The following is a 28000-nucleotide window of genomic DNA, read 5'->3' as shown; positions in this document are numbered from 1 at the left end:
CACACTAATCTGTGCAGGCAGCGCAGGCAGCCTTCTGCACTATCCTTCCGTGCCTTCTGCATTAGTTCTGCGAATGTTTATCGCGTCATCTACGTCTCGCATATGCCCCGCTTGTCCCTACGGTTGATAGGGCGTTGCGATCCCTCTCGCCGAACTCGTAGGTAGTATCCGATTTTGCGATGTCCTGCACGATTCGAGTCTCGTTTAGGTAGCAGTTTCATGACCCGAAAACTTTGGTGGGAAGCGAGCGGCCATCTTTAGCAGCGGGTTGTTTTCCTTCCTCGAAGAAGTGGTCTGTCGCCGGGGGCCCCGTCAGCATGGAATAACGCCGAGGTGAGTCGACAACTGACTTTGCAATCTGTGCCGAACCGTACCCGCTGACGTCACTTGCGTTCCAAGGGCGCAACGATCTAAACTAGTAAGGAGTAAACATTTCGCCAACTGTTTTCGTTTCTTTCTTTTTTCTTCCCCCGGTGTGGGGATGTTAAAACCGCGACGTCGGAAGCATTCACGTCGCTCGAGATCGGTAACCACCGGTGTTTCAAGCGTCGACCGGGCTACGGCACATTCACGGGCGTTCCTTGCGGGATGTAAACGCGCACGACTGCTGCTTGAACGCAGAGGCTCACTGTACGGCGGAAACGGGCGAAGCTTGATATGTGAGCACTTCCGAAGAGGTGTCGCGGAGAAAAGTTGCCCAACAACCGCTGAGTCATAAGCCAAGCCCACTCAAAAGCAGCTTTAAAGCGACGACCACTCACGAACGCTACGAACCGGTGATTCACCAGAGCGATCTACGCCCGGCTTGATCCGTGTCAATGCGATAAGTGATGCGAGATAAGAATCGCCGACCGTGACAGCAATCTGCACTACCTTCGATATGTCCCAGCGATCTGTCTCCCGCGAGGGACACTTCGCGTCTGATTGGCACTGCTCGGGACCAGAACTTTCTCGCGTGTTCACTGAGAAGGTGAGGACGGCAGGGCGGCGCATCATGACATACACACCACCGCTGACCATCGAGCTAGGTCGGATCCGTATATGTAGAGAGCTTGGCCATTCGTTGAGAAGTATAGGAGACAAATGAGGAGGCGCCATTGGCCGAAAACGGGCTGGGCGTGTTCCAGGGCGTCTTCAGCAATTTGGTTGTGACCAACCAGAAGCCGGAAATAATACCCTGGCGGTGGCAGCGAGAAACAAACCTGATAACTGCATCGCAGTGACTCTCGGTGACTGAAAATATGGAACACTTGATGTTTCAATCACGCTCATCCAAAATGATGGTGGAAGAGTGTGACTTACGGAACGATCGACATAATCCTTGCGCCGAGAACCGGGAATCTGCCGTCCGAGCGGTCAAACTCTGGCCGAGCAAAACAGAGTTAAGCGGCGCATTCGTTTCTTACATCTTTCTGCATGATCATGATTAAAACAACACATGCACCCTATTTTCAACCACAAAGAGTTACTACACTTCACTGTTACGCGCTTATTAGAATTATATACGAACATATACCTTTGATCAGAACTGTTCCTCGCTACCACTGCTAGGGGATTAATTTCGGTTCCTGGCTGGTTAAGAGAGCATGCCAAGCCCTCTTTCAGAGTCTGGCGCACGCCCTGGCTCTGCCCGCACCTCCCATTGACCATACTCTCTCTATACACGGCTCTGAGCTAGGTGGTCTCACTTTGCAACCAATAGAAGGGAGTGAGATCAAAAGTGGATGCTCCACCCTATGTGCTCGGCCGCACCTAAGCCCTCTGCCGGTAGAATTGACCGACATATTATCGCTTGAAGTTTTATACTGTGTAGTCGGGCGATCATAACTGAGTTATAATAATTGAGGTACAGTTGGGGTCATAGAAATACAAACAACGTAGCGGCGACTGAGTAAGACCTAGGGTACCACATAGCGGCAGATGTGGGCAGCGTTTAAAGAAAAAGGCCCGCTGATCTTTTTTTTTTATTAATCGCGAGAAATTATCAATTTGGTTCACCCTTTATGTCCTGCTCTTGAGTGGTTGGTTTTGAGAATGGTGTCATTCCTTCATAAGCGTTTGTGACATTGCGTTGCGGCGACTTTTCGTGTAACCGCAGGAGCTGCATATTTTATTGACAGATTTTTCTAGTGATATGATTGAAGCCGTTCCAATTTTATTTAGAAGTGGCGTTGTTCCCCAATATTCCACTAGCACTGTGGCTTGTGGGCTGTCAGTGCACGCATTATGTTGCAATAAAGGGCAACCTTCGTTGACTGAAACGGAAAAGACCCAGTGAGATTACTTTGCACTGCAGATGGCAGTGCTAAATATTGCATGCTCCCATTTCCACCCGACCACTGGCAGTCTTTTAATTATAAAGAGCACCACCCAAGTGGCAAATGCCGCGCCATGTGTAGCCAAGAGTCAAGATAATGCTACGGCGGGAAACACTGATAATAATCTCGTCGGAGAAGTGACTACCATTGCGTGAGGAAAAGAAAACGAATGCTGTTTCACAGGTCATAAACATCAGGGATTCATTCTAAGTGGTATTTGCGCAAAGTACAAAAATTGTTGCTCTGCCCTTTAAAACTACTTCACATGTTTCTGTTTGAGCGTTCTTGAGCGTGTTGCGTTTTCTCGTAACTGCCTACGACGAGGGATCAAACTGGCGCCATCCACCTTGTAGCACTTCCAACCCGCACATGACTAAACTAAAGGTATTCTGGTATTTGCGAGCTCAAATCTGTGTACTGTCTATGAGAAGTAGTCTCTTGTAACTCTGTAAGAATTACCTTGAGCCCGCAGTGAAGGAATGTTGTGCAAAAAATGATGACATTTACACGCAGGTTTGACGTGCTCCAGGGCTAGGTGATAGACAGCGCCAGCGTGTGCAATCATCGTAAGCGATTACGAGGAAACGCAAATGGGTGAACTATCCTCTAGAGTGTCAAGGGACCGTACGCACTCGCCCCCACCACCACCATTGGTGAACATTGCACCCACGTGCCCCACAGGTTGGCGCAGCCGGAGGCCAGGCCATGGCCCCTCCACCGCCGCCACCCCCCATGGGGGCCCTGGGGCCCCCTAAGACTGCCGCGGTGCCGGACCGGTCCGTGCTCCTCTCCCAGATCCGGGGTGGTGCCACGCTCAGGAAGGCGGTCACCAACGACCGGAGTGCGCCCATCATCGACGGTGGGTTGGCCACAAGTCTGGCTACCGGGTGGCGCAAACCGCGGCCCAATTGACCCTTTTCTAAAAGTCCGTCGAGCAACATTGGCGGTTGCTATTTCTGGGGCACGAAGTGTGCAATTGGATCCTCGTCCTCGCCGAACTCTGGCGCAGTATCCGTCTTCGACACGAGCTAAGCAGAGTTTGCGGGTCCAATTCATGCTCGAGAGTATGTGCCCAAACAAAGGCAGGGTCGGATAATTGGTGCAACAAAATGGCGCACTCTTTTGAAAAGGGTCTATTTAGAAGGTTGGGCGGGACGCATTAGTTGGGGTGTCGGCCAACCCTGGAAAACCTGGAAAGTTTAGAATTGTCAGGGAATTTCAAAGCATCTAAAAAAAGTCGAGGAAATTCTTGAAACGTTGGCTAAGTGGAGAAAACGACCGATGAAAGCGGGACGGAATGCCCGGGGATGGCGCGAGTAAGTAAAAATATGTTTGTTGGTAAAAGGGGGAAAAAAATATCTCGTTTCCATTATAGTGAGGATATCCTTTGCACTAAGTAAGAGTAGCCTGAGGCATCACTAGCAGTGTATGCCACCGTCCGATTCACCAGTCGAAGAGCCGCCATTGCCCCACCCTCCGCATTTTCTTATTGGTCGGGGAATTTTAATTGAGCACTTTGGTAGACACATTCAATCCTGTGCGGTTCTGGATCTGGATCTAGCGCAGAATGATGGTGCCTCGCAAGTTGACAAATCCGTCGTGCTGGCGCCACCGCACGCTTAGCTGGGCAAGCCGAGCGGGGGCTGGGGGCTGAACTGTCCTTTCTATTTAAAGGAGCTGTGCAACGATTTTAATGAAAGAATTGGCATTTTCTGCTTTTGATATTGTTCACTGTGTCACAAATGTCAGAAAACACACCTCCTTTCATCGAAATGTTGCGATTCCACCGCGTAATAGCGAGGCAAAACTTAGAATATTTCCCGACCTGCAGCCACGAGTGGCAGCCATGAGAAACAAGCGGCGTGATGTCACTTGGGTACTTGTAAAAAGATAGCAAGTTGTGCGAATACCTGTTCGATAAAAGGTAACTTTTTTATAAATCTTGTCGTTCCAACATATATATAAATGCGTCAAAACCCTGGTATCGTCTACAAAACTTTTATTATACGGAGTTTTAGTGGCGCCATCTATCCTAGGTCCACAAAAACGCGAACAGCCGCCAGAAGCCGGAGGGGGAGGGGGACAGCGCCGGACAAGCAAGGACGGGTGGTCACGCGGTTGCGAGCGGATGAGTTCTTGCTGCTCGCTGATGGCTCTAAAGAGAGAACTTTTCCGGAACTCCGCGCCTACTCAAGTGACGTCACTGTGCACGTGACCCGGAAGACGATGCACGAGTTGAGAGGCGGCAAAAACCTGAATATTTTTCATTTTTTTTAAAATAAAAACTAGGGTATTCAGGCAAAATCTGTTTTCTGTAGTTGACTGCAGAAGTCTCAGGTATCAACTTCCACAATTATTTAAGCAAAGCCCTGAAATTGTTGCACAGCTGCTTTAAGGTTCCCGGCAGGTGTTTTGATCTTAGTGGAAACCCCTTGTTTCTGTATCGCTAGTTCCTGTAACCAATCTCCACCAGACAGTCTGGAGAAGTTTGCCGAAGTCTGAAAAAGAGATTGGGAATTCTAAAAAAAAAAGGCCATTTTGCTAGACTAGAGCTGAGACGTGACTACTCGTCTTCGTTTGTTTCTAGCTTTCAACGCGACAATCTAGGGGCTCAAACCACCTTCACCTCGTCCAGTTTTTGATAGATGTTACCTTGTTTTTTTTTTATTTCTCACACGCTCCCTCAAGACATGATTTGTCGCGGTCCTCGATGCCTTTCTCGCACACTAAGCTACATAGTTGTGTGTCGAAGCCTAGGCTTCAGTTAGCCAGAAGCACGTCCTTAGATAACCTGGTCTCAAATCTTTCTGTGTACGGGAAAGCCTTTCTCAAGGACAAGTTGAAGCACCGGAGGCAAGCTGCCGACTTTAGGAGCCGGCCATTCGGATCACTCCCAGGTGCTAACGGATGGATGTGGGTTCGGAGGAGCCACCTTAGAGAAAGTCGCTGGGTGCGTCTACCTCGTGGAAAGGGGTATTGATTGTTGACTCGCACATTTGTGTGAGTTACGCAGTGGTCGTGTCCGTGAGCTGGGTTTGGCCAACACCACCTAGACAGAAGGCCTCCGCATAATTTCCTCTTCTTCTATGAAACGTCATCACAGTCGGATCGCGCTCGGTCGGCTATTGGACCCGAGCCCGACCTTTGACTTGCTGATTGGCCACGAGCCGCAGCCGAACACTGACGCAGCACTCGTGCCCAATCTCTCGCCTCGATCGATCTGACTATGATGACGCGTGTGGAGGCCTTCTGTCTAGGTGGTGTTGGTTTGGCTGACATGTTTGGGCAGTGCGGATGCATTGCAGTGAAAAGGTGGAGAGTTTTCGAAGGAAAGGAGGTGCCAATGAGTCCGCTGTATCTTAAAATTTTCCTTCTTTTTATTTTGGCGCACTAAAACTTTTCAATTAGTAAAATACCCATTTATCCCAGCAGAAAATTATTTCATGACTCCTTTAAAGAAGAAGGATAAAGTATGTTCTAGATGTTATTTTTTTTTTTTTTTTACTTTGTTTTTTACTTCCAATTGCATTAGTGCCACTGGTGGTCAGAAAATTTACTAGAGCAGAAACTTCGGAAGCATCTATACCAGTGAGTAGTATACCTACAGACTGCTGGTACATCTGGATGGGTGCACGAACATGGGTGGCATGTTCTTGTCGTGGGAACTGGCCACGTGTTATGACACCGAACGTGGGGCCCGATTCTATGCAGCTAACAAGAGGGCGGCGGCACCCACCCAGGCGCCGGCAGATGGGGCAGCCCCCAAGCTCAACGTGCCTGCAGGCCTGGCGGGTCTCTTCGCGGGAGGCATGCCCAAGCTGAGGCCGCTCAACCCGACCGCCACTGGTGAGTGCTACCGCTACCACCTTCCCGACAAGTGCCAGGTTTCGCCAAAATCCATGCCAATGGAAGATTGCCCGTCGCTCGTGCGTGCACGGAAGTGGCTTTTTCTGGCTTATTTGTAGAGTTTCGGACATTGTGGTGGAGAAGCTGCGTGGTTCTTAAAATTTATCTTTGCAAAAGGGTATTGCGTGCAGTTATAGATAGTATGTGATTACTGGAGTGTCTAACATTTCGGTCTCATGTAGACATTGTCAGGTACTCTTTTTAGGCCTGCAGAATGAAAGGGTGCAGCACATTACTTTTAATGCAAAAGCATTAACTGTCCCAGGGAGCGAGCCGACGTCATCAGCCGTGCCAATTGGCAGATGAATTCCCCTCTCCCAATGGAGCAAAGTGAAGTTGCGATGTGAGGCATCCCAACTTTAAAGCCGCACAAAAGGCCGAGCTAAACAGAAAATAAATTCGCCTCTCCAAGTGAAGCTGAAATCCCATTGGCAGGCGTGCGCATAGTTAAAGGAATGAGGCTCCCATTGGGTTGAAGTGCGTCAGTTTCAGGGAGAGCCACCCCATGGTGCTACGTGCCCGCACCAGATAAAGCCGTGCCAGGGCATGCCGGGAAAAGGAAGCATTTAGCTGGCGGGCCTTCCCTGAGAACGCGGGCGCAAGATTGACATACATGCTTTTGCTTTCACAACTCATAAGAAGTGCTTAGGTGTACCTCGAACCTTTTTTCAACAACTTTGCTACTTACGTTTTCGAATAAGTAATCTATTGGTTTATGAGAGAGTAATGAGTTAGGGTATTTTGTACTGATGGGCCAAACTTTTGCTGAACCTTGGGATTCGGCAAAGCCGAAGTTTTGCCAAACTTTTCTAAAGCTTTGGCAGAATACATTGTTGCCAAACGTAACAGTTGATATTTCTCTTTTTTTTTCGGGCAAAAAGAAATCTTTAGGCTTTTGTTTTTTTTAACGCATCTTGACACAGTTATTACTAAATAAGCTGATATTCTACGAGGTCATTGCATCGGTGTTATTTTCGCATATTTACTGGCAATTTTACACTGACTTTTCGCAGAAGTTGTGCGACAACAAAGTGGGGTAGTAGCAGCCGCATTCATGATACGAGAGTTCGGTTTTGAGGCCTCATGAGTGCAAACCTGCAAGTGTGTACTTTGTTAAAATAAATGTGATAACACCGTGTTCTTACTTCCTCTGCAAGTGTCAGCGTTTCATGCGCAAAAAAAGGTTATGCAATGGCTGCTGATCCTTCACCAGAAGAGATAACAATATTATTAAAGATATGCATGTTTTTCGATTTGAGTCACTTGTTGTGAGCTTTGCATTAAAGTGAGTGTCTCATATTTGCAATGTCTCGTTTTTAACTTTTAAAATGACGGTTTTAGATGTTAGGACACACTCGGACGTTTGGGGAGATGGGAAGAGTTAGGAATGGTCCGATGTGCAACGTCGAGCATGATGGCTCTGTGTTTAGTTTTATGTGGATAGATGAAAACTGTGAAATAACACAAATTAAAAAGTAGTATTAATTTCTTTTGGCAGAAACTACTTGTTAGTTGAAAACGGGATTGCTACACTTGCAAGGAGTGCTTTAAAGTACTTGTCGGTCAGTATTTCAACTACCTCGTTGCATCACTGGAAATATAAAATAAAAATTATGTTATCCAGAATTTACCAGATCATTCGTCACTTGCGCAGTGGACATTGTCAATTCCTGGTCTATCTTCTGTTCTTGAGGCAGAAAATAATGAAGAAAGACACGCTCACAAAGGCTGACAAACACATTTACCCTATCACTTACTGTGCACTAACCGCTGGTAGTAGTACTACACTGTACGATGGTAACTGCACAACTGCATGGTATTTATTTGCAATCCATTGCCCTTTCGCATTCTCGCCCATGTGCAGACTGTTGTCGAATTTTTTCCGAATCTTTGCCGAACTTCCCTTTAAAGTTCAACACGTGTCAAACTTTGCTGAATCTGAAGTTCGGAAGATTCGGTCTATGATAAGTTATTTGGTTACCCTTGGTAAAGGGTATGTACAATGCTGAGCTAGTGTTCCTCCAGACTTACTCTATCTTTATGTTGTGATTCTGAAGCATCAAATGGACAGATGAGTAAAGGCGTGCACGAAGTCATTGTGTGATATCGCCTACTACCAGTTGAATGTGCACTTAGTGTAAGAACGAATTGCACATCCACTCCGTTGCACTGTTCGTAGTAATTGCCTTTTGTAGGCTCGAAACAGAGGAAAGTCAATGCGGTTTGTTCCGCATACCCTTCGGTCATATCTTTTGTGTACCGCTTCGGCCCTTTATCCGTAATTTTGGACATCCATTCCGGCTCCCCGAGAGGTGGCTATAGTGTAGGATGTCATTCGTAAGATAAAGCTGCAAATTCCTTTCCACAATTTGTTACATACTTTGCTACCATTTGAGTAACCAACGGGTAACAGTCCTTAGTTTGACAACGCGGGGGGCATTCCCAGACTGTGTTAACGCCGACGGTGCACCCTAACGAGTTTCAGTGTCTCATGCTTGACGGTCTGGCATGTTCTGGGTCTCTGCTTTGGCCTTGCTGAACAAAAATACTCTTCCAGAATTCTTGAGGTATCATATTCCATTTTACCTTGCACCTTTGCTTGGTGAGCAGTCTTTAAAGGGGCCATGTAACAATGTTTGGACTTGGATTGAATAATTGTGGTAGTTGTTCCCTGTCAAGTACGGATTAAAGAACTAAAAACAAATTTTGCTGACGTGCATTAGTTCTTTTTTTAAAAAAATGTCAAGCTATTGATGTTTTAGCCGCCTCCGAACCGCTCGTCTCTTACACAGTCTTTCGAGTCACGTGTGCAGTGACGCGCGATCGGGACCCGGAGAATCCGGTTGGGTTCTTTTCGGAGACTCTAGTGCACACTGCTTCTGCTTGCGATTTACATGGTGACCTTGAAGGTTGGTCTGCGTGATGTGGAGAGGGGGGCGAAGAGCTTGCCTTTCCGAAAGGTAGTTTGACTGACATAGTAGCAACGGTGTGGCGCTCAAGGGAGGAATAATTTTTTTCACCTCTGGCAGTTGGCGCCACTAAAACCGATTAACTGATTATAGTACTGTTTTGTCGGTGATATGAGGTTTTTGATGCATTTACTCACATTGAACCGACAATATTTATAAAATATGGCATTAGATTGAGCACATGATGGCACATCTTGCCAGCTTATTACATTGTACCTCACCATCCCTTTAGGTAAGATAAACAATGTAAAAATTAAAAATTGAAAATCTTTTCGAAGTTAAAATTGTTGCATAGCCCCTTTAATTCTATTCGAGCCCGTCGTCAGACACCTTGAAAAAGCAGGTTTTGCTTGTGCGCAAGTTTTAGCTTCTCTACTGTACACTTTCTATTGAATGAATTTTTTGTAGCTAATTAGACCTTCTAAATCACTTTATCTCCCACCAGGTCAGTTTGTTTTTACATTATACACTACATTCTACCTCTGTGCTGTGCCCAAATAGTTAAATCTGGCACAAAATTGCCACGTCGCTGTTGCGTTAGGAAGCCCATAATCCAGGTGTTCTCAAGTTTCCTTGATCTCGAGGATCCCCTATTGCTCTTTGTCTATGACCGTAGAACCCCTCCTGAATTTGGCATTGATGTAATAAAGCAGGGTGCAAGCTTACAGAGCTTGGTAAACAACAGTGCACATACTGGGGACCTAATACCTCGCGCATAGTTATGCACTAGTGGACAGCCTAGGATCCGTTAAAATTGTGCTCAAACTGGGAAGACACATTGCTTCATGGAAGGGGGGACAGTCGTAGAAATTCAGGAGCTGGGAAGGGGGGAACCAAGAATCGTACTATGGGGAACCCCTGGGTTCCCAGGAAGCCCTGAGGTTCCCCAACGTTCTCTCCACGTTTCCCCGAGCTCCCAAATTTCCTCGACAGTCTCTGTCCCAAAGTAAAGTGTTTCTTGCAGCAGATCTGAGCCATCCACTGATGCATAGCTTTGTTGAGCCACACACTCCCTGTAGCCACTGACAAGGCTAGAGCTGCAGGGAGGGGCTTCAGTTCTCCCGCCTCCAGTGGGAGCTTCCTACCTTTGACAACGCTCTGACGTCTTGTGCGCACTCAAACCACGACGAAAAGTGCGTGCCGAGGGCCAAGCACTAAAAACACACACCCTATAGTTCTCATTTTTGTGTGTGATTATAGTATGCACGTTATTGTTTACAAGGTCCGTATTCTTTTGCACCACTTTATTTCGTCAATGCCTAACAGGGGTTTTTCTTCTTTCTGTCGAGGCAGAGGGAGGTTCCTCGAGATCAAAAAGTTTGAGAACCCGCGCCTCAATTGAACGACCCGTGTCTCGCGCAGGAGCGTCACCGGCCCCGCCTTCGACCCCTCGCTCCGGCGCCCCATCGGGTCCCCGGCCGGGGGGTGCACCCCTGCAGCAGCCAGCGGCACCGAGCGGGGACACGCCCCCGGGCCGGCGGGCCCCGGCCCCGTTCCCAGCGGACCTGGCCCCCCGGGGACCCCCTCCCCTGCCGCCGCCGTCGAGCCAGAAGCCCAGCTTGGGCCCCCCCCAGGGTGGCCCCTCCCCCGTGTCCCGCAGCCGGACGGGCCCTCCGCTCCCGAGCAAGCCCCCGGGGGTGACAAGGTCCGCCTCGCAGACGAGCCTCGGGGCCAAGAGGGGCCCCGCACCCCTGCGCGCTCCCCAGGTAAAGGGATGCGCTCTCCCATTCTGGGTGCAGTGCCTGAAACGTGTCTCCAACTGGCGCGTTTTACATCTCGTACCACCTGTGTGTCGGAAGTGGTCCCGATGTGACGATAGATGATGTCACGGCAGCCGACGTGTCGTGTGGTCGGACGTCGCAATCCTAGCAGTTTGTCTTCCAAGTTCTGGCGAAAACGACAAGTTGTGCCGCCGTCGTCGCGGTGTCTCAACTTGTTGCTGCGGAATCTTCCGTCGATTGTCAAACTGCGAGCAATCAACTGCAAGCCTCCTCTGCTCTGCCGCCACCAGATTCGTGGCGGGCAAGAGCGTGACACTTTTACGACGTCGTCGAGCAGAAATTGAGGAACCTCAGATGAAGATGTAATAAACACTCCAGTCTTTTCTGGCATATAAGTCGCTGTTCTTAACGTGGAACATTCTTTGGCTAGGTGTTCAGCATTTTATGAAGCCGAAAAGTGAAGCCTGGATAAAAGCGTGGCCACGAGGCTCGGCACTGATTGGTTGACGGGTGGGAGACGAGGGGCGAGGTGCTCGATGCCGGTTGGTTAAGGGTGAGGTCATGTGACCAGGGTTGGAGTGAGGAGGAGGCTTATGTGAGAAGGAGTGGGTTAGAAAGTTCTTGTAGATCATTAGGGTTATCCTTTCAAGTGTGCACATGCCACACATTAAATTATCTGGTAAAGAGCGCCGTAAAAGTAGGCATCGGGCTGAACGGGATAGACGTGCTGCTGAACGATGACGTAAACGTTTGTAATGCTAGTATGTTTCACAAATGCAACACAATTACATAGCAAATTGCCATACATTATTTTTTCAAAATTTTCATCTGTGCAACTTATACAATGGTGTGACTCAATGCATTCTTTTTCTGTGAGTATCGACCTTAATGCGCAAGCTTGCCACAGGGGTTATATTTCTCGTTCAATTCATTGATGAAAATATTGATACTTACTCTCACTTGCACATGTATTGCAATCGTAGTACATATGAGTGGGCCTTTTCAATGCAGTTTCGCCGCACCAACTGTACAAACGTATATGCGCTACCTACACACCGGGGCAACTTACATGCCAACCCTTTTCTGCAAACAGCCATTTATGGCGGGTGCGACTTACAAACCAGAAAATATGATAACTGTCTGTACACATACTAACGGGGAATGCGGTGGCGGCCTTTCGTCAGCACGGTGGAACGCGGCTTACCGGAAGTCAAAGGGCGTCTTGCAAAACTGCCCCACCGGAGGGGTCGTTCCGACACCCAACCACCCCCCGTGCACGCAGGTGAAGCCCCCACCTCCCCCCAAGAGCCCCACGGTGGGCGCGGTGGCGGCCAGCGGCCCCAGGTTTGGCACTGTGGGGCCGCACGCGGGGGCACGCCTGCAACTCCCCGGGGCACCACTGGCCCGGCGCCAGAGCTTCGGGGCCCCCGACTCCCGACCGGCCGAAGGAGCGGGCCAGCAGGGGGCGGGGCCCCAGCCCGGGGGGCCCGCCAAGCCCTCGGGCCCGCCCCCCGCCGCCCCGCAACGTCAGCGTGCCCAGCAACCTGCACCAGGCGCACAAGGTGAGGGGAGGGGCACCTCGGTCCCTGGCTCTGTTACGCATGTCCGGGCCACGGTCGCTGTGAGCTTAAGTAGTGCGGGGCGCGGCTTATTGTGTTTGCGCCTTCTTTGCCTCGCGATTCATTCCTTCGCGCTCTTATCGGCCGATGTTGTGCTCGGAGTGGCTTGTTTGAGCGACAATAACGAGCTGGGAACTCGCTGCGTCCTGCGTTTTTTAAAGGGAAACTGGAGGGGTTCTGTATTTGAGGCAGACATGTACAAATTACTCAAAAAAGGTAGTTAAGTTACTGAGTATCAACGCCAAACGTAATTGGAGTAGAGTAGAAATTACGCATTTTTAATAGTAATTGAGTAAACTACTAACTACTGTAAAGAGTAGCGAGTTACTTCGAAGTTACTTTCGAAGTTACTTTTTTATATTTTTGTGGTAGCAAAATGAACAGCAGTTTGGATCAATGAAAAATCCTGCGAGCCTAAGATAAATGCAGTCTATTTATGGCTTGCGTTTTTACCAAAATACTTTATTCGCTCGCAGAAGCAGTTGAGTTTCAAAGTTCTTGATAGCAGAGTTTTCCCCTTTTCCTCCTAAAGACGTCTTCACCCAAACTAAAAAAACGTTCCACCGACGCGCTGAATGGATCGGCACCGTTGAGTTTGAGAAACAGGCTGTGCAGGCTCGGGTAAGCGAGTGTCGGCATCTTAGGTGTTCATGACAAAACATGTGAGGTTTGCCTCGAGTAGAGGGTCTTTCATAGCAAAATTTCCTCCTTTTTTCTTTTTTCTTTGGCAAGTTGAGATTGTTATGACTGGCCCACTTTATTCCGATGACGTTCTGCGAGTACGCTGAGTGAGTGCACCTGACCGTCAAGGGTTCAAGGCTCGCGCCACGAAGATGAGATCATTCGGACGACTGCGCATCTCGTTGTAGTGCTAGTGCTACGCTACTGAAAAACAAAATGTTTTGGTTTAACAGAAGAGGAACCGAAGTATACTTCCTCGCTGTCGCCAAGTCCAACAAAAGGATCTCCCAAGGGTAACTCGCAATCCTCGCCGGCGACTATAATATTCTGACGCGCCTGACAAGTAAATCGTTTTTAACAAAAGGGAGGTCTCCCAGGCATGGAAAGTCGGAAGGACGCGAAGGATTACGTGAACAAGCACCGTCGCTCGTACAGTTGCGGCTGGAAGCGGCAACGTGCTCCTGTGAACGGATTACCCATTCCAGGGTTTGTGCGTGGGGGAGTCCGGCTTTGCAAAGGCGTATATGCGCTGACGACGAGGCGACCATTGGAACAGGCACCCAGCTGCAAGGTCATTCCAGTGGCATCTTCCGTGGAACCTACCGCTTGAGTCAGAACTCACTAAAGACAGACAACACGAAAACAACAACAGTCCTCGGAGTGTCCCGTCCTTCATGGTTGCAGCTGGAAACGCGGCGCCTGCGTGCAATACCGGATTAGGTCAATACCCAACCAAGGCTTGTTCAGCATCTCTTCCTGCGTTCGTGCGCGTCGGTGTTATGCTTTGGCTGCTCGTCGCGACCTTGGGCCAATGACCTTTTCCCGAACAATGGGGCCCCTTGTTCGGGAACGCCACTTCATCTGTCGTTGTCTTACTCATTTCTGCGCTCAAACTTTCGTGATGAGCAAAATTAGCACTAGATTTTGAAAGTAGTTAGTAATTTGAGTAGAAGTTACCTGAAAAAAGTAGTTAAATAAAACTACTAATTACCCAAATCCAGTTGTAATTGAAAGTTACCAAGTCACTAAAAAAAGTAGTTAAACTACAGTAGTTTGAGTAGAGTAGTTGAACTACGTCCAAGTCTGATTTGAGGTAAAGCACTTAAATCGTTTTCATTTGGCCTCCAGGATCCCGAGTGTTGGGATTAGTTCTCAATTTAGTGTACGAAGGCTGCAGAAAACCATTTTCGAAGTACCGGTGAAGACCCGCCTTCGCGGGGCGTGACGTCCTATTAGGACTTTTCGAAATCTCCGCTCTCGTGCATCTTCTGCAGCTATCAAAGCTATGCATGCGCACTCTTGCTGTTTTCGAAAAGGTCAGAAAACGATGTTGCGACTGGTGTCAGTGCGGAGGAATAACGTGATATTCAGGTTCGCAAGCTAAATCTAGAATTCAACTCAAATTTTTTTAAGAACCTCTTCAGCTTCACACTGAACGAGTGTATGAACAGTTCTGCTTTGTTCTCAATGGCTTGCAAGCCTCTTTTGGGTAGTCGGGTGAACAAATACAAACAGGTGCTTTTGTCTCAACTCCAGCATGGGTTGAAATCATATATTTAATTTTTACCAAAAAAAAAAAAAGATATGTTTTGAGGGCATTCCTGAAATGAAAGAGGGTGCAGACAGCAAGCTTGGCAGACTTTTTGTTTGTAAGGTATTGACAGTTGAAGCAGCCGATGCAAAATTGGGAATTGCACGCTTGATAGCTTGCCATTTTTTCGCTTCTCGGTCTACTGCACTGGGACTCTTCTGTGATGCTATGGAATTAAATTTTATTATGCCTAATGAATTGAAAAATTTCTTATTTTAAAAGAAAAAAAGGAAAACTGTGTTTTTTTTAAAATAATTTTTGGCAGACTGACGAGTTTTCATATGCGACTTAAAGGAGATATTTTCATTGCCTCAATATCACCAGTAAGCTCTTGCTTGGTTCTTTTTATTGAGTACAAATTTCATATTCTATGTACAAATCAGGGAGTCTTGCGACCGGGAAAACCGGTGATTGTCAGGGAAATTTTAGTTACCGGGAAAAATCGGAGAATAGTCAAGGATATTGTCAAAAAGCAAGCCCAGTCAGGGAAAATGAGCCGGAAAGGCCATCTTGTGCCCTGAGCAAAGACTTGAGGGCTTTGGGGCAGGAAAATAGGCAATAAATGCTGCTTAGAGCGGAGTGCGTGCTCTGCTCACCTGATGTAGAGCGTGTCACCCGATGCAAAGGGAACACCCGACAAATCCAGTCCAAGCCTTGGATTGGATTGGAATGAGGGCACAACAGTAGGCTAGATCCAGTTAGAGCTACTAGATTTAGTGACAAATGAGAAAACCGAAGACGCCTAATCAATCCAAGCCTTAAGCCGAAAGTATCCGAAAGTGTGCATCTGTCGGCCATGTTGGCCATGCCACCATGCTGCCATTCGGTTATTGACGTGTGTCGTTGAACGTCGTGTTTTCATAGTGTTTCCAGAAGTGGCCCCTTCACTGACGATATTGGTGGCAAGAAAGTGCTCGTTTAATCTGGACTGGGCGAACCCGAATATTTTGGCATATGCAAGTTGGGTTAAGCCTGTGCAAAATGATCCTGAGGCTCACAGTGCTCAACGCTCAAGGCCTTGTGTTGTAATAGTCTTGTATATTTACCCGTCTCTACATTGGTCAGGGATTTTCACCTGATATTGTCAGGGAAAACCTGGAAAAGTCAGGGAATTTCAAAAGAATAATTTGCTAGACACCCTGACAAAGTAAAATCTGTTACAGTCTAAGCTCATTACAACAGACCTGCTTACAACAGACATTTGGATATTGCCGCGCGCAGGGCTGAGAAAGCAACGCTCGGTCTCGGACCTCCAGAAAGTTCCCGTTTATTCATGTAGCGCACGCACGTAACTTCTATTATTTATATCCATGTATCTTCTGCTTTTGTTTTCTAGAAAGTGCGTGTTCATTCTCGCCCCGATCACGCGACGCTCGAGCCGCTTTCGCCGAATCTTCTAGATAGCGACGTACTCTAGATAAGAGGCCGCCCGCGACCTTGTCGAGTCAGTTTCGCCTCAGCGTTCAACCTTGCTGCTTCGCCGCCTTCGACGCCCGCCACGCTCTGTTGTTATCTTTCTATTTCCTTTTATTTTTGGCACAAGTTCGCCACATTAAACGTTTATTTCTTTCTGTGTATTTATTGTTTTTGTTTTGGTCACCACCCGTGACATTTTGGTGGAGGTGCTGGGTACCGCATGTTCGTGCAGCGCAGCCCCCCAAGTTCCCGCACTGCAAGTCCGAACCCAAGCTCCCGAGGACCCAACGAAGACCAGATCGAGACTCGATCAAGTCGCCGAACCCAAGGGCTACACCCGGAATACGGACCTTTACCACCCAGGACCAGGCAGCCGACGATGGCCAACCAGTCGCAGACCCCCGCCGCTCCTGCCGTCGTCTACCCACCCGTCGCTCCTCGGACACTGGCTCCATTCCACGGCGAGCAGTACGAAGACGTCGAAGACTGGATTGACCAGTATGAACGCGTTGCCCGCCACAATTGCTGGACGGACGAGCAGCGCCTACACAATGTATATTTTTCGCTTGAGGGGACTGCCAAGCACTGGTACGAGAATCATGAGTCCTCCCTGACGTGGGACATTTTCAAGAACGATCTCAAGGCTACCTTCATCAACCACCACCGCCGAGAGAGAGCCGAGGACCTACTGCGAACCAGAACCCAGGGCCCCAACGAGAGTGTCACCGGCTTCGTAGAGGACGTCCTGCGCCTGAGCGCCCGCGCCGACCCTCGGGCTACAGAGGAGAAGCTACGAATCCTCATGCGGGGCGTGAGAGAAAACATCTTTGGTGGCCTTGTCCGCAGCCCTCCGACAACTGTCGAAGACTTTGTCGCCGAGGCAACGAACATCGAGCGTGCCCTGCAAGCCCGAGCCAGCCACTACCAGAGGCTACCCGGCGTCAGCGCGGTTCCGCCGTCCGCTTGCGACCTTGGGTCCAGCATCCCAAGCATTCGCGAGATCATTCGCGACGTCGTCCGGGAGGAGCTGCGAAAGCTACTACCCGCCGCGGACCGACCAGCTTCGCTCTCCATCGCTGAGGTCGTGCGGGAAGAGGTGCAGAGAGCCATTCAACCAGAGGCTCCCATCAGCGCAGCAGTTTCCGAAGAACCCGCGCTAACTTACGCCGCAGTGGCCCGACGGCCACCGCCTCCTCCTCGCGCCTATGTCGCGCCGCCCCGACGCCAGTCTCCTGCGCCGCAGCACGACCGACGCCACGACGACCAGCCCCAGTACGCCAGCCAGGAGCCCCGTGCACCCCGGAAGACCGATGTGTGGCGAACGCCCGACCGACGCCCTCTGTGCTTCCACTGCGGGGAGGCAGACCACACCTACCGCCGATGCCCATACCGTCGACTCGGGCTGCGCGGATTCCACCCAAGCGACCCGCGCCCCCGGTATGGTGAACGCCCTCGGGAGATCGACGAGTACCTGCGACGACCCCAGTCCCCCGAGCCTGCGTCCCGCCGAGAGTTCCGGTCGCCGTCACCGCGACGTCCAGCTTCGCCGATGCACCGACCCCGACGTGAAAGCCTGTCGCCCCTCGCTCCTCGCCGGGGAAACTAGGCGCGGCAACCCCTGGAGGTGGAGTTGCCGAAGACGACCGACGTAAAGAGCCTCCACGAACGACGGAGCGCTCCCACTCTCCCGACGATACGCATCACAACGACGCTCCTGCTTCGGTGTCCAACAACTTAAACGTTGTTATTGACGGCCTCGACTCATCGGCACTCGTGTACACCGGAGCAGACTACTCAGTCTTGAGTGGGAGGCTCTCTCGCCGCCTGCGAAAAGTCATGACGCCGTGGGATGGACCTCAAATACGAACCGCCGGAGGACATCTCATCACGCCAGTCGGGAGATGCACTGCTCGCGTCGAGATCCACGGTGAAACGTGCCCTGTGAAGTTCGTCGTTCTGCAAGACTGTTCGAGGGACGTTATCCTCGGAATGGACTTTCTCTGCGAGTATGGCGCCGTCATCGACCTCGGGGAAAACCAGTTGACGCTGCGGAAACCTGTTTTACCGCCGGTGGAGACCAACACAACATCAACCGCGATCCGAGTTATCGCCGACCATGTGAACCTACCGCCGCGGTCGAGTGTTTTCGTCACCGTTATGGCCGACGCCGCCATGCACGGTGAAACTCTTCTGGAAGGCAGCGTCCAACTGCTCCTCGAAAAAGGAATTGGCGTCGCAAGAGGCGTAACGTATCTCCAAGAACGACGTACAACCGTTCTTGTGACGAACTTTCGAGAGGAGCCGCAGCACCTAACGAAGGGTACCACTGTGGGCCACGTCGAGGAGCTTCAAGCGCCAGCGGTGGTCACCGCAATCTCCGAGGAAACCTCGTCGCCTCAGCAGAAAAGCACGACGCCGCCGCCGCTCGACATTGACCCCGAGCTCCCAGCTACGAAGCGCCGGCAACTGATTGATCTCCTTGCCGAATACAGTGACTGTTTTGCCACGACATCAAAGATTCGCCAAACACCAATGGCGAAACATCGCATGGTTACCGACGACGACGCACTTCCTGTCCACCAGTCGCCGTATCGGGTCTCCTTAAAGGAAAGGAAAGTGATTCAAGATCAAGTCCAGGAGATACTCGACGACGACATCATTGAACCCTCAAGGTGCCCACGGGCGTCTCCAGTCGTCCTTGTAAAGAAGAAGGACGGAACCCTGCGGTTCTGCGTGGACTATCGTCGACTGAACGCCGTGACAAAGAAGGACGTCTATCCGCTCCCCCGCATCGATGATACGTTAGACCGACTGCGCCACTCCCGATATTTTTCGTCGATGGACCTGAAGAGTGGTTATTGGCAGATTGAAGTCGACGAACGTGACCGGGAGAAAACTGCCTTCGTCACTCCCGACGGACTATACGAATTCAAAGTGATGCCGTTCGGACTTTGTACAGCACCAGCCACCTTCCAGCGCGTCATGGACACCGTGCTGGCAGGTTTGAAATGGCAGAGCTGCCTCGTCTACCTGGACGATGTCGTGGTATTCTCACGAGATTTCAACGAACACCTCAGGCGACTTCGAGCCGTGCTTCAAGCCATCAAGACCGCCGGCCTGTCACTCAAGCCAACAAAGTGTCGGTTCGCCTATGGGGAACTAAAGTTCCTTGGCCACGTCGTGAACAACAAGGGTGTTCTACCTGACCCCGAGAAGACCCGCGCCGTAGCTGCATTTACGCCGCCGTCTGACAAGAAGGCCGTGAGAAGATTTCTCGGACTCTGTGCCTACTACAGGCGCTTTGTTCGAGACTTCGCCAAGCTATCCGCACCGCTGACACACCTCACGAAGGACGCCGTAAAGTTCGAGTGGACAGAAGAACACCAGAGGTCATTCGACGAGCTCAAACGAAGACTCCAGACGCCCCCGATTCTTGGCCATTTCGACCAGTTTGCTGAAACCGAGATCCACACCGACGCCAGTAACACTGGACTGGGTGTGGTACTAGTCCAAGTGCAGGACGGAGCCGAGCGAGTTATCGCATACGCAAGTCGGACGCTGTCTAAAGCGGAGAGGAACTATTCAACGACCGAAAAGGAGTGCCTCGCTGTCGTATGGGCAATAACAAAGTTTCGCCCATATTTGTATGGAAGTTCTTTTCGCGTGGTCACAGACCACCACTCGCTCTGCTGGCTGGCGAATCTGAAGGACCCCTCCGGACGCCTCGCTCGGTGGAGCCTACGACTGCAGGAGTTCGACATGGCCGTGGTGTACAAGTCCGGCCGGAAGCACAATGACGCCGACTGCCTGTCAAGGGCCCCAGTCGAGGCCGGTCCTGCCTGCACCAAAGAGGACGACGATGAGTGTTTCCTCGGCGCTCTGGATGTAAGCGACATGGCAGCACTCCAACGAGACGACCCTGAGCTGCGAGCACTCATCGAACACCTAGAGGGGCAAGGAAGCGCCGTTCCCCGCGGTTTTGTTCGAACACGGCCAACCTTCTCCATCCGACAAGGCGTACTGTACAAAGAGAACTTCAGCGACAGCAACACGGCGTGGCTGTTGGTGATCCCTTCCAGTCTTCGAGAAGAAATTTTTCAAGCCTGCCACGATGACCCGACGGCGGGACACCTTGGTTACAGCAGGACTCTTGCGAGGATACGCGAAAAGTACTACTGGCCCAAGCTTGCGAAGACAGTACACCACTACACCCGATCTTGCCACGAGTGTCAACGAAGGAAGAAGCCACCGACGAGACCGGCAGGACTTCTTCAGCCTATTGCGCCGCCATCTGCCCCATTCCAGCAAATCGGTATGGATTTACTCGGACCTTTCCCACCGTTGATGCAAGGAAACCGATGGATAATAGTCGCAACCGATTATCTCACGCGGTACGCCGAGACAAAAGCCCTTCCATCAGGAACGGCTGTTGAAGTCGCCAAGTTTTTCATCGAGTCCATTGTCCTCCGGCACGGCGCTCCCGAAGTCCTGATCCCAGACCGTGGATCATCATTCATGGCCCAGCTGACGGAAGAAGTCCTTCGTCTCAGCCACACCAGCCATCGTCGCACCACGGCGTACCACCCGCAGACCAACGGGCTGACGGAGAGACTCAACAAAACCATCGCCGACATGATCTCCATGTACGTCGACGTGGAGCACAAGACATGGGACGAGGTGTTGCCGTACGTCACATTTGCCTACAACACGGCCGTACAAGAGACCACCGGAGTGACACCCTTTCAACTGGTGCATGGGCGCAAAGTAACGACCATGCTGGACGCGATGCTGCCCCATGAGCCAGCTGACAGTGAGAGCGACGACGCCCAGGTGGTTGCTCAACGGGCCGAAGAAGTCCGCCAGCTCGCCCGACTCAGGATTCAAGACCAGCAACGCGCCGACGCGGGCCGCTACAACCTTCGTCGCAGGGACGTTCACTTCCAGCCCGGAGACAGGGTGTGGGTTTGGACGCCCATCCGTCGCCGCGGCCTCAGTGAGAAACTGCTGAAACGGTACTTTGGACCATACAAGGTACTTCGTCGCCTCGGCGAGCTGAACTACGAGGTGATGCCCGACGGAACACGAACATCGTCACGCCGCCCACCACGACCTGAGGTCGTCCATGTCGTGCGCCTGAAGCCGTACTACGCTCGATAGGACTGTGGACCTTATGTGCATGCTCCAAAAGACTCTTGAGTTTATCGTTCTTTTTTATTTTGTTTTGTTTTACACTGCATCGGGGCGATGCACTTTTAAAGGGGGGAGTAATGCCGCGCGCAGGGCTGAGAAAGCAACGCTCGGTCTCGGACCTCCAGAAAGTTCCCGTTTATTCATGTAGCGCACGCACGTAACTTCTATTATTTATATCCATGTATCTTCTGCTTTTGTTTTCTAGAAAGTGCGTGTTCATTCTCGCCCTGATCACGCGACGCTCGAGCCGCTTTCGCCGAATCTTCGAGATAGCGACGTACTCTAGATAAGAGGCCGCCCGCGACCTTGTCGAGTCAGTTTCGCCTCAGCGTTCGACCTTGCTGCTTCGCCGCCTTCGACGCCCGCGACGCTCTGTTGTTATCTTTCTATTTCCTTTTATTTTTGGCACAAGTTCGCCACATTAAACGTTTATTTCTTTCTGTGTATTTATTGTTTTTGTTTTGGTCACCACCCGTGACAATATAACATACCGATTTGTGAAGTTTGGTTGGTTTTCCTCTACATACCGTTGACTCAACTTCATATCTGCATGCAGCATACTCCCCCCTCTTACAACAGACCGAAATCTTGGTCAAAATCAAGGTCTGCTATAACGAGCTTAGGCTGTACGTATGTTTTAATGAGCAAATGTTTAGAAAATGTAGCAAGTATGAAATGAATTTTCTCAGAAACTCAATTTTTATGGGGTGTTTCAGCAACCTGCTGCAGAATAATGCAGCACGCAGCCATTCTGCTGCAGGTCACTTTCCATTTTGACAGTTTAGGGAAGCTTGGGCAGCCTGGACTTAAAATGCTGCAACGGCAGCGACACTAGGATTTGCTCCTACTTTTTGCCGGAGCATCTACGGCCAACCGCCAGGATGGCGACATCAGACGCCATGACGTGCCAGCTCCTGTGGTGTCATTCGTCCCCATTTTGGGACCACTTTCAATATACGGGCAGTATAGGGTGCTTAACACACCGTTCCAGGTGTCATAGTGACGGGACGTCGTAGAGTAGGACAGAGTGATGGCTGGTTGTGGTCGTCCGGCCAGCGTAATGTGCCTAGATTTTGGAGTGATTCACACTGCTCAATTTGGGGTTGCATGATTTATGGGTCGCGTTCGGAATGCTAGCTGCGAGGAGCAGGCAGAAGCATCTGTCATCTGCGAGTGTCTTGTGGCTTGGCTCAGCTTCTCCGCCCGATGTACTCCGTACCATGTGCCGACTTACACGTGTGCATGAGCGACCAATCTGCGAGAGGTGTCTCACACAGATTAATCGCTCATGCGAGTAGCCCAAATCGTGATGAACTCAAACCATGAGCAACTCAAACAGTGAGCGACTCAAAGCACGAGCACCTGTTTTGTGCCCCACGATTTGAGCTGCTCACTCTGCCAAATCTAGGCTCTCGGGGGTGTGTGCCGACCGTGTGTTTCTCTTCCCACGCAGTCCCGGAGCGCCCCCCCGGCGCCGCCGCTGCGTGCCCCCCCTGCCTCGCGGCCTCCCCCTCCGCCCCTGAGGGGCCAGCCCCCTCCCCTGCCCAGCAGCCTGCCCCCGCAGCTGCCCCAGCGGAACCAGCCCAGGCCCCAGGGGCCTGCCGCGGCCCCCCGGCCCTCCCCCACGCCTCCCCTGCGCAGCTCCTCCATGAGGAACTCCGCGGCACCTGCGGGTGAGTGTGCCACCCCACACGCACCGCCGCCGTTGCCAGCATTGGTGCAGGCGGTGGTGGCAGGGCACGTCGTTTTTGCAACGGCATGCCGCACTCCTCTTTTACGGCGATAGATGTCATAGGCTCTTCCCGCCACTGGAAAAGACGTCGGTTGTTGATATTGTAGTCGTAGTTATTGATGCTGTTGGTGTAGAAGGGCGTCCGTCGTCGGTGCAGCCTAATCCTTGAAAAAGATTGCCCGCCGCCCGTGGGAATCAAACATGGGCCCGCTGCGTCCGAAGCAGAGGCGTTAGCACGGAGCTTCGCCGCAGCGTTTACAACCCGCCTTGTACATAGACCCACTGCACGCGCTCTCTGGAAAAATACAAAGAAATAATGGATAACAAAATGCCTTTGTAGCACTGCAATACGAATACCTTGTGCCGGAAGAAGCACTTTCACGCATTCCGAAACAAAAAAGAAACAAGTGTTCGTAACCAAATGGTGAGATGTCCATTTTGTTCCGAACGCTTTTGTCCACGCACACCACGGTGCGTGTGTGAACACGACGCCGATGCCCAACGACTTTGCCATGGTGCCATGGCGTACAGTCGAGCTCTCGCTTCGACTGTACTGTAAATTGACGCAGACCTGCTCAATTCTTTTTTTTTTTTTAATTTGTAGCATTTATAGGGTTAGCTTTTAACACTTATGTGTCCAAGTCTGGGACGAAGTTTCGACGGAGCATGCAGCGCTCTTTCAGCGACTGCTCTGGGAGTGGGGACTTTCCTCGGCATGCGTGCGGAGGCAGCAAGGTGGACTACACACACTATGAAGGCTCTCGCTTGCGGACGTTGCGTACCCCCAAAGCGGTGCAGGAGTGCCAATGTTGAAGAGGGAGGGCGAGAGCACCGAGCCAAACGGCGACAAACAGCCAATCGCCACTACACACTGCCAGTTTCCGGACAGCCCGTTCAGTGTGTGGTTTCAAGTGGACATCGGCAAAGGTGTCCTAAATGCTATGCATTTAGAACAGTCTCAGGAAATGCCAGACAGACAGACAATTAATTTTTATTGCAAGATGCATTTTAGCGGAAGTAAAGTTGGGATTTGCATTGCTGTAGCTGTGGCTGTACTGTGCATCATTAGCTAAATTTAGCAATACCGTATTTACTCGAATCTAACGTGCCCTTGATTGTAACGCACACCCATTTTTCGAGGTCCGAACAAAAAAATGCTCTGACCTCGATTGTTACGCGCACCAGATTCTGTAGGTTGGATACAGAAATGCAACTTTTTCTCATTTGGAACCTCAAAGGTTTATTCCAAATGTTTCAATCTTGCGATGAAATGAAAGACGCTGTCTCCCAATCTTGCGATGAAATGAACGGTGCTGTCTCCCGCCGGCAAGGTCGTCATCACAACGACGGTCCGGTGCATCACTTGTCACAAATGACAAGTGATGAGGTGGCGAATAACTGAGTAAACTAAATGTTTAATCGGGCGAACTTGTGCCCAAAAATAAAGAAGGAAACGGAAGAAAACAGAGCGTCGCAGGCGTCAAAGTCGGCGTGTCAGCAGAGTCGAACGCTGGGGCCAAAAACTGACTCGACAAGGTTGCGGGCGGCCTCTTATCTAGAGTGTGTCACTATCTCGAAGATTCGGCGGAGAACCTTCAAGCGTAGCGCGTTCAAGGCGAGAATGAACACACACTTTCTAGAACAACAAAAGCAGAGATAAACAATAGAATTTATGTCCGGAGCAAGGATAAATGAGAGCCTTCTAGAAGTCCGTGACCCTGCACGCAGCAGTATGCATCACTCGTCATCGCTATCGGGATACAAAAACCGAAATGGTGGACGTAAACAAAAAGTCACGATGGCGATGGGGCGAGCCACCTTATATCGTGTATTGCGTATTTCTTTTTGAGTTTCATTCGTAACATGCATGTATTTTTGGGCACCAATTCTGGTGAAAAAATGTGTGCGTTAGAATCATGCAAACACGGTACTGTATAGCGTAGACAGGATCAACACATGTGTTTGACTTACAGTCCAGTTTGCTCTCAAGGGCTCGGAGACACTTGATTGTAATCGAAACTCTAGCCTTGTGCTTCTTTGCCATGCCCCTGAAATGGCCTGACCGAACAACCCCTAGACAACAAGGCAAGGCCGTAGTGCTGGAGTTTTCGTGTCACCCCAGATTGAACACGAGCGGTACGTTGGTGTTTGGCTGAAACTCCCGTTTAATCAACGACGACGCGAGTCTCAGCCGAGCGCCGACGCAGCCCCCGCTTTTAATCTGTGCCCCACGCCGACCTCCGCGACTCCAGCACTACGGCCGTGCCTCATTATTTGTTGCCCGGCTGGACCGAAAAGCGTTGTCCCTCACTCGAGGCCTCCCTCTCCGTGCAGCTTTCGAGAGCCGCTTCAGCTTTCGCCCCATCGACCACGTTCCTGGCCCAGTCTACGCGGCAACGGAGGTCAAGAGGTACCCCAGCAAAGGTACGGAGCACCCCCCTTTTTCACGGGCGGTTCCGGTCTGCTCTTGGGCCGCCCGAGATCGTACGGTAGCCGGTTTCACTGTGACTTGGCGAAGAGCAAACGCCACGTCACGGGGGTGTCGGTAACCGGCGTGGCAGTATCTGATAGTTCCGAGCGGTCTATACCTTCGAGCACTAATGCTGTAGAAGACGGCGTTGGACTTAGGAACGCACAGGGACGTCGCAGCCGTTTTGCGCGGTCGGCCTCCACTGGAGCCTCTATGCTGCTTACGCTTGCGCTTCTAAGAACCGAATGTCTACGACTTCCGACGGTTGACCGCCGGCATCGTAGTAAAGGAATGGAAGAACGTAACTTGCGCGTGAGGAAGCTCGAAAGCGAAAGAGCGAAATACGAGGGTCCGTGTGTGTGAGCAGAAGGCTTTTTGGGGTACTTGGCTCCCGAGAAGGAATCGGAGCTGCTGCTTCACCTGGCTGGCCAATAGGAGCGCGTGTAACATTCTGTGGTGCTTTACAAAGCATGTTTGCCACTGGGTTTTCCCTCCTGTACGCACAGAGTTGAACAATGAACTGCAATGTAAACAAAAGGAAGACACAGTCTTTCCAATTAGGGGACCCACTCCGTGCTAGGCCTAATTGTCTGGGAGTGGGCTCGCTTTGAAAAAGGTAAACACACTGGTCTGGCTGCATCTGTGGCCAGTGCGCACGGCCGCCGGCACATTGAGAAAGATTTGTTCCCGAGTAAACATGTTACAGGTGAAGATAAAAAAATTTCTGAGAGCGTTCTTTATTAGTTATAGAAGATGATAAAAATAGTTTTCAAAAACGCTTTTGTTTTTCTAAAAATTTCAATTCTTGGGTTGTGCCCCCCTTAACAACTTGAGTCAAATTATGCGAAAATGTCATGTCTGTCAAAGTCAAAGAGAGTAAGACATCACAAGTACCAGTGTCCATCACCCACCTCAGGTTTTTATTTCAATATCGATTGCCAAAAAAACACGGAGCGATCGCCCACCCCCACAAATACCGCGACACGGTCCGCGATCCGCGAACGTTCATCCTAACCGAATGAAGTGGTCGCAGACCAGATCACGGATTGAATCATTGTGTCTTCGGATCATAGAACGATCGTCAGTCGTGGCTTTCAGTTCACAGGTTCTCATTCTTCCTCCATCCTCGCACGCACGACTAGTCAACGACGTAGTGGTCATAGTCTCGGCCTGCCGCTCAGCTTCCGATTTTTCTGCGGATTTGACGACGGCGTGGAGCGGTGATCGACGTCTCGGTGCCCACGAAAACAAGGCAGAGGTGGCTACCTGAAGAAAGGAGATGGAGGGGAGAAGAAAGGCTCTAGGAGAGATTGGAGAGGAGAGGCTCTGGAGAATCCATCCCTACGACTTTGTGCGCATTGCCGCGAAGCTGCACTGCCTTCCGAAATTCATGTGTAACCCACACCCCCTACTCTGCCTTTGATTTTCTATAAACGTTGACGCGGGTTATGCGCAAGAAAATATGGTAACTCTGTATTTTTTTTTGCTCGTCTTTTTTGTGGTTATCTATCGTACAAACTGTTTGCTCACCAACTGCCTATGGGAATTGTGCCTGCGCACACGAGAGAAAGACACGAGATAATGGGCGTGTCTCCCAAGGAAAGAAGGGGTCCCGTGGACAGGTCGATGCGGGCCCCGTTCCAGGTCCACACAAAACAAGGCTGTGATCAAAGAGTGGTTCCTATGCTTACGTTTATTGACGAGAGAGCATGCTGGCACGCTGGCGCTATCTACAAGGTGGCCCCGGAAGAGCAGTTCACGAGGGCGAAGGTATATGCAGGATCAAACATACTACTTGCGAGAAACGTCTGTTTATAACATTGTCGAAAGTTTTTCCGAGCCAACAAACATGAATGACGCACAGAATAAAAAGGAAATGTGTACGGAAGTCGTGAGTGTTCCCCGGCCGCATGTTGGCTGGCGCCAGCATCCTCTCGTCGTGAGAGAGCGCAAGGTTTTAACGCGGTCGGTCGTAAGCAGTTGCAAGGTGAGATCCAGCCTTAAATATTCCAAGATGCATTAGGGGTTCACTCGAAGAATTTGTCGGTATACACCGAATGCACGGAACACTGTACTGGTCTCCTCGATTGGTTGCCATGCAACATAAAACCCCGGTATATTTTCTTATATTTTCTAGTCAAAAAGTGTTTTGAGCAGCGCCTGTGTGTGTTTCTCCCTGTGCAGTGCCCCGGCAGAACCATCAACGTCAGGCTCCCCCGCCCCCCACGCACTTTGCCGGAAGCTTGGCGCAGCAGACCGCGGCCTGACCCCGGGCCCCCGCCGCGGGAGAACCGGCTGCCCTCTCCGGCACCCTCCCCAGGGAGCGGGGGACGTCGGACGTTACGTTGGTCCCGCCCTCCGAGAGTCGTACCCCGGGGGCCCCCCCG

At 50.8% G+C, this 28000-nt stretch overlaps 1 protein-coding gene across 1 annotated transcript; it reads left to right on the top strand.

Moving 5' to 3' along the window:
- Positions 1-30: 30 nt before the first annotated feature.
- Positions 31-28000, top strand: LOC8038484 (proline-rich protein 2). Its single transcript, XM_029970826.3, is given in 9 exon segments — positions 31-333; positions 3000-3177; positions 6030-6164; positions 10556-10899; positions 12197-12421; positions 12423-12476; positions 22865-23084; positions 25478-25567; positions 27798-28000. Coding segments are annotated over 8 exon segments (1305 nt in total). The 5' UTR covers positions 31-333; positions 3000-3023; the 3' UTR covers positions 27881-28000.

The sequence above is a fragment of the Ixodes scapularis genome, unplaced genomic scaffold (assembly GCF_016920785.2).
Source record: "Ixodes scapularis isolate PalLabHiFi unplaced genomic scaffold, ASM1692078v2 PGA_scaffold44__24_contigs__length_19508400, whole genome shotgun sequence".
Lineage (NCBI taxonomy): Eukaryota > Metazoa > Arthropoda > Arachnida > Ixodida > Ixodidae > Ixodes > Ixodes scapularis.
This window is presented reverse-complemented; position numbering and strand designations above follow the sequence as displayed.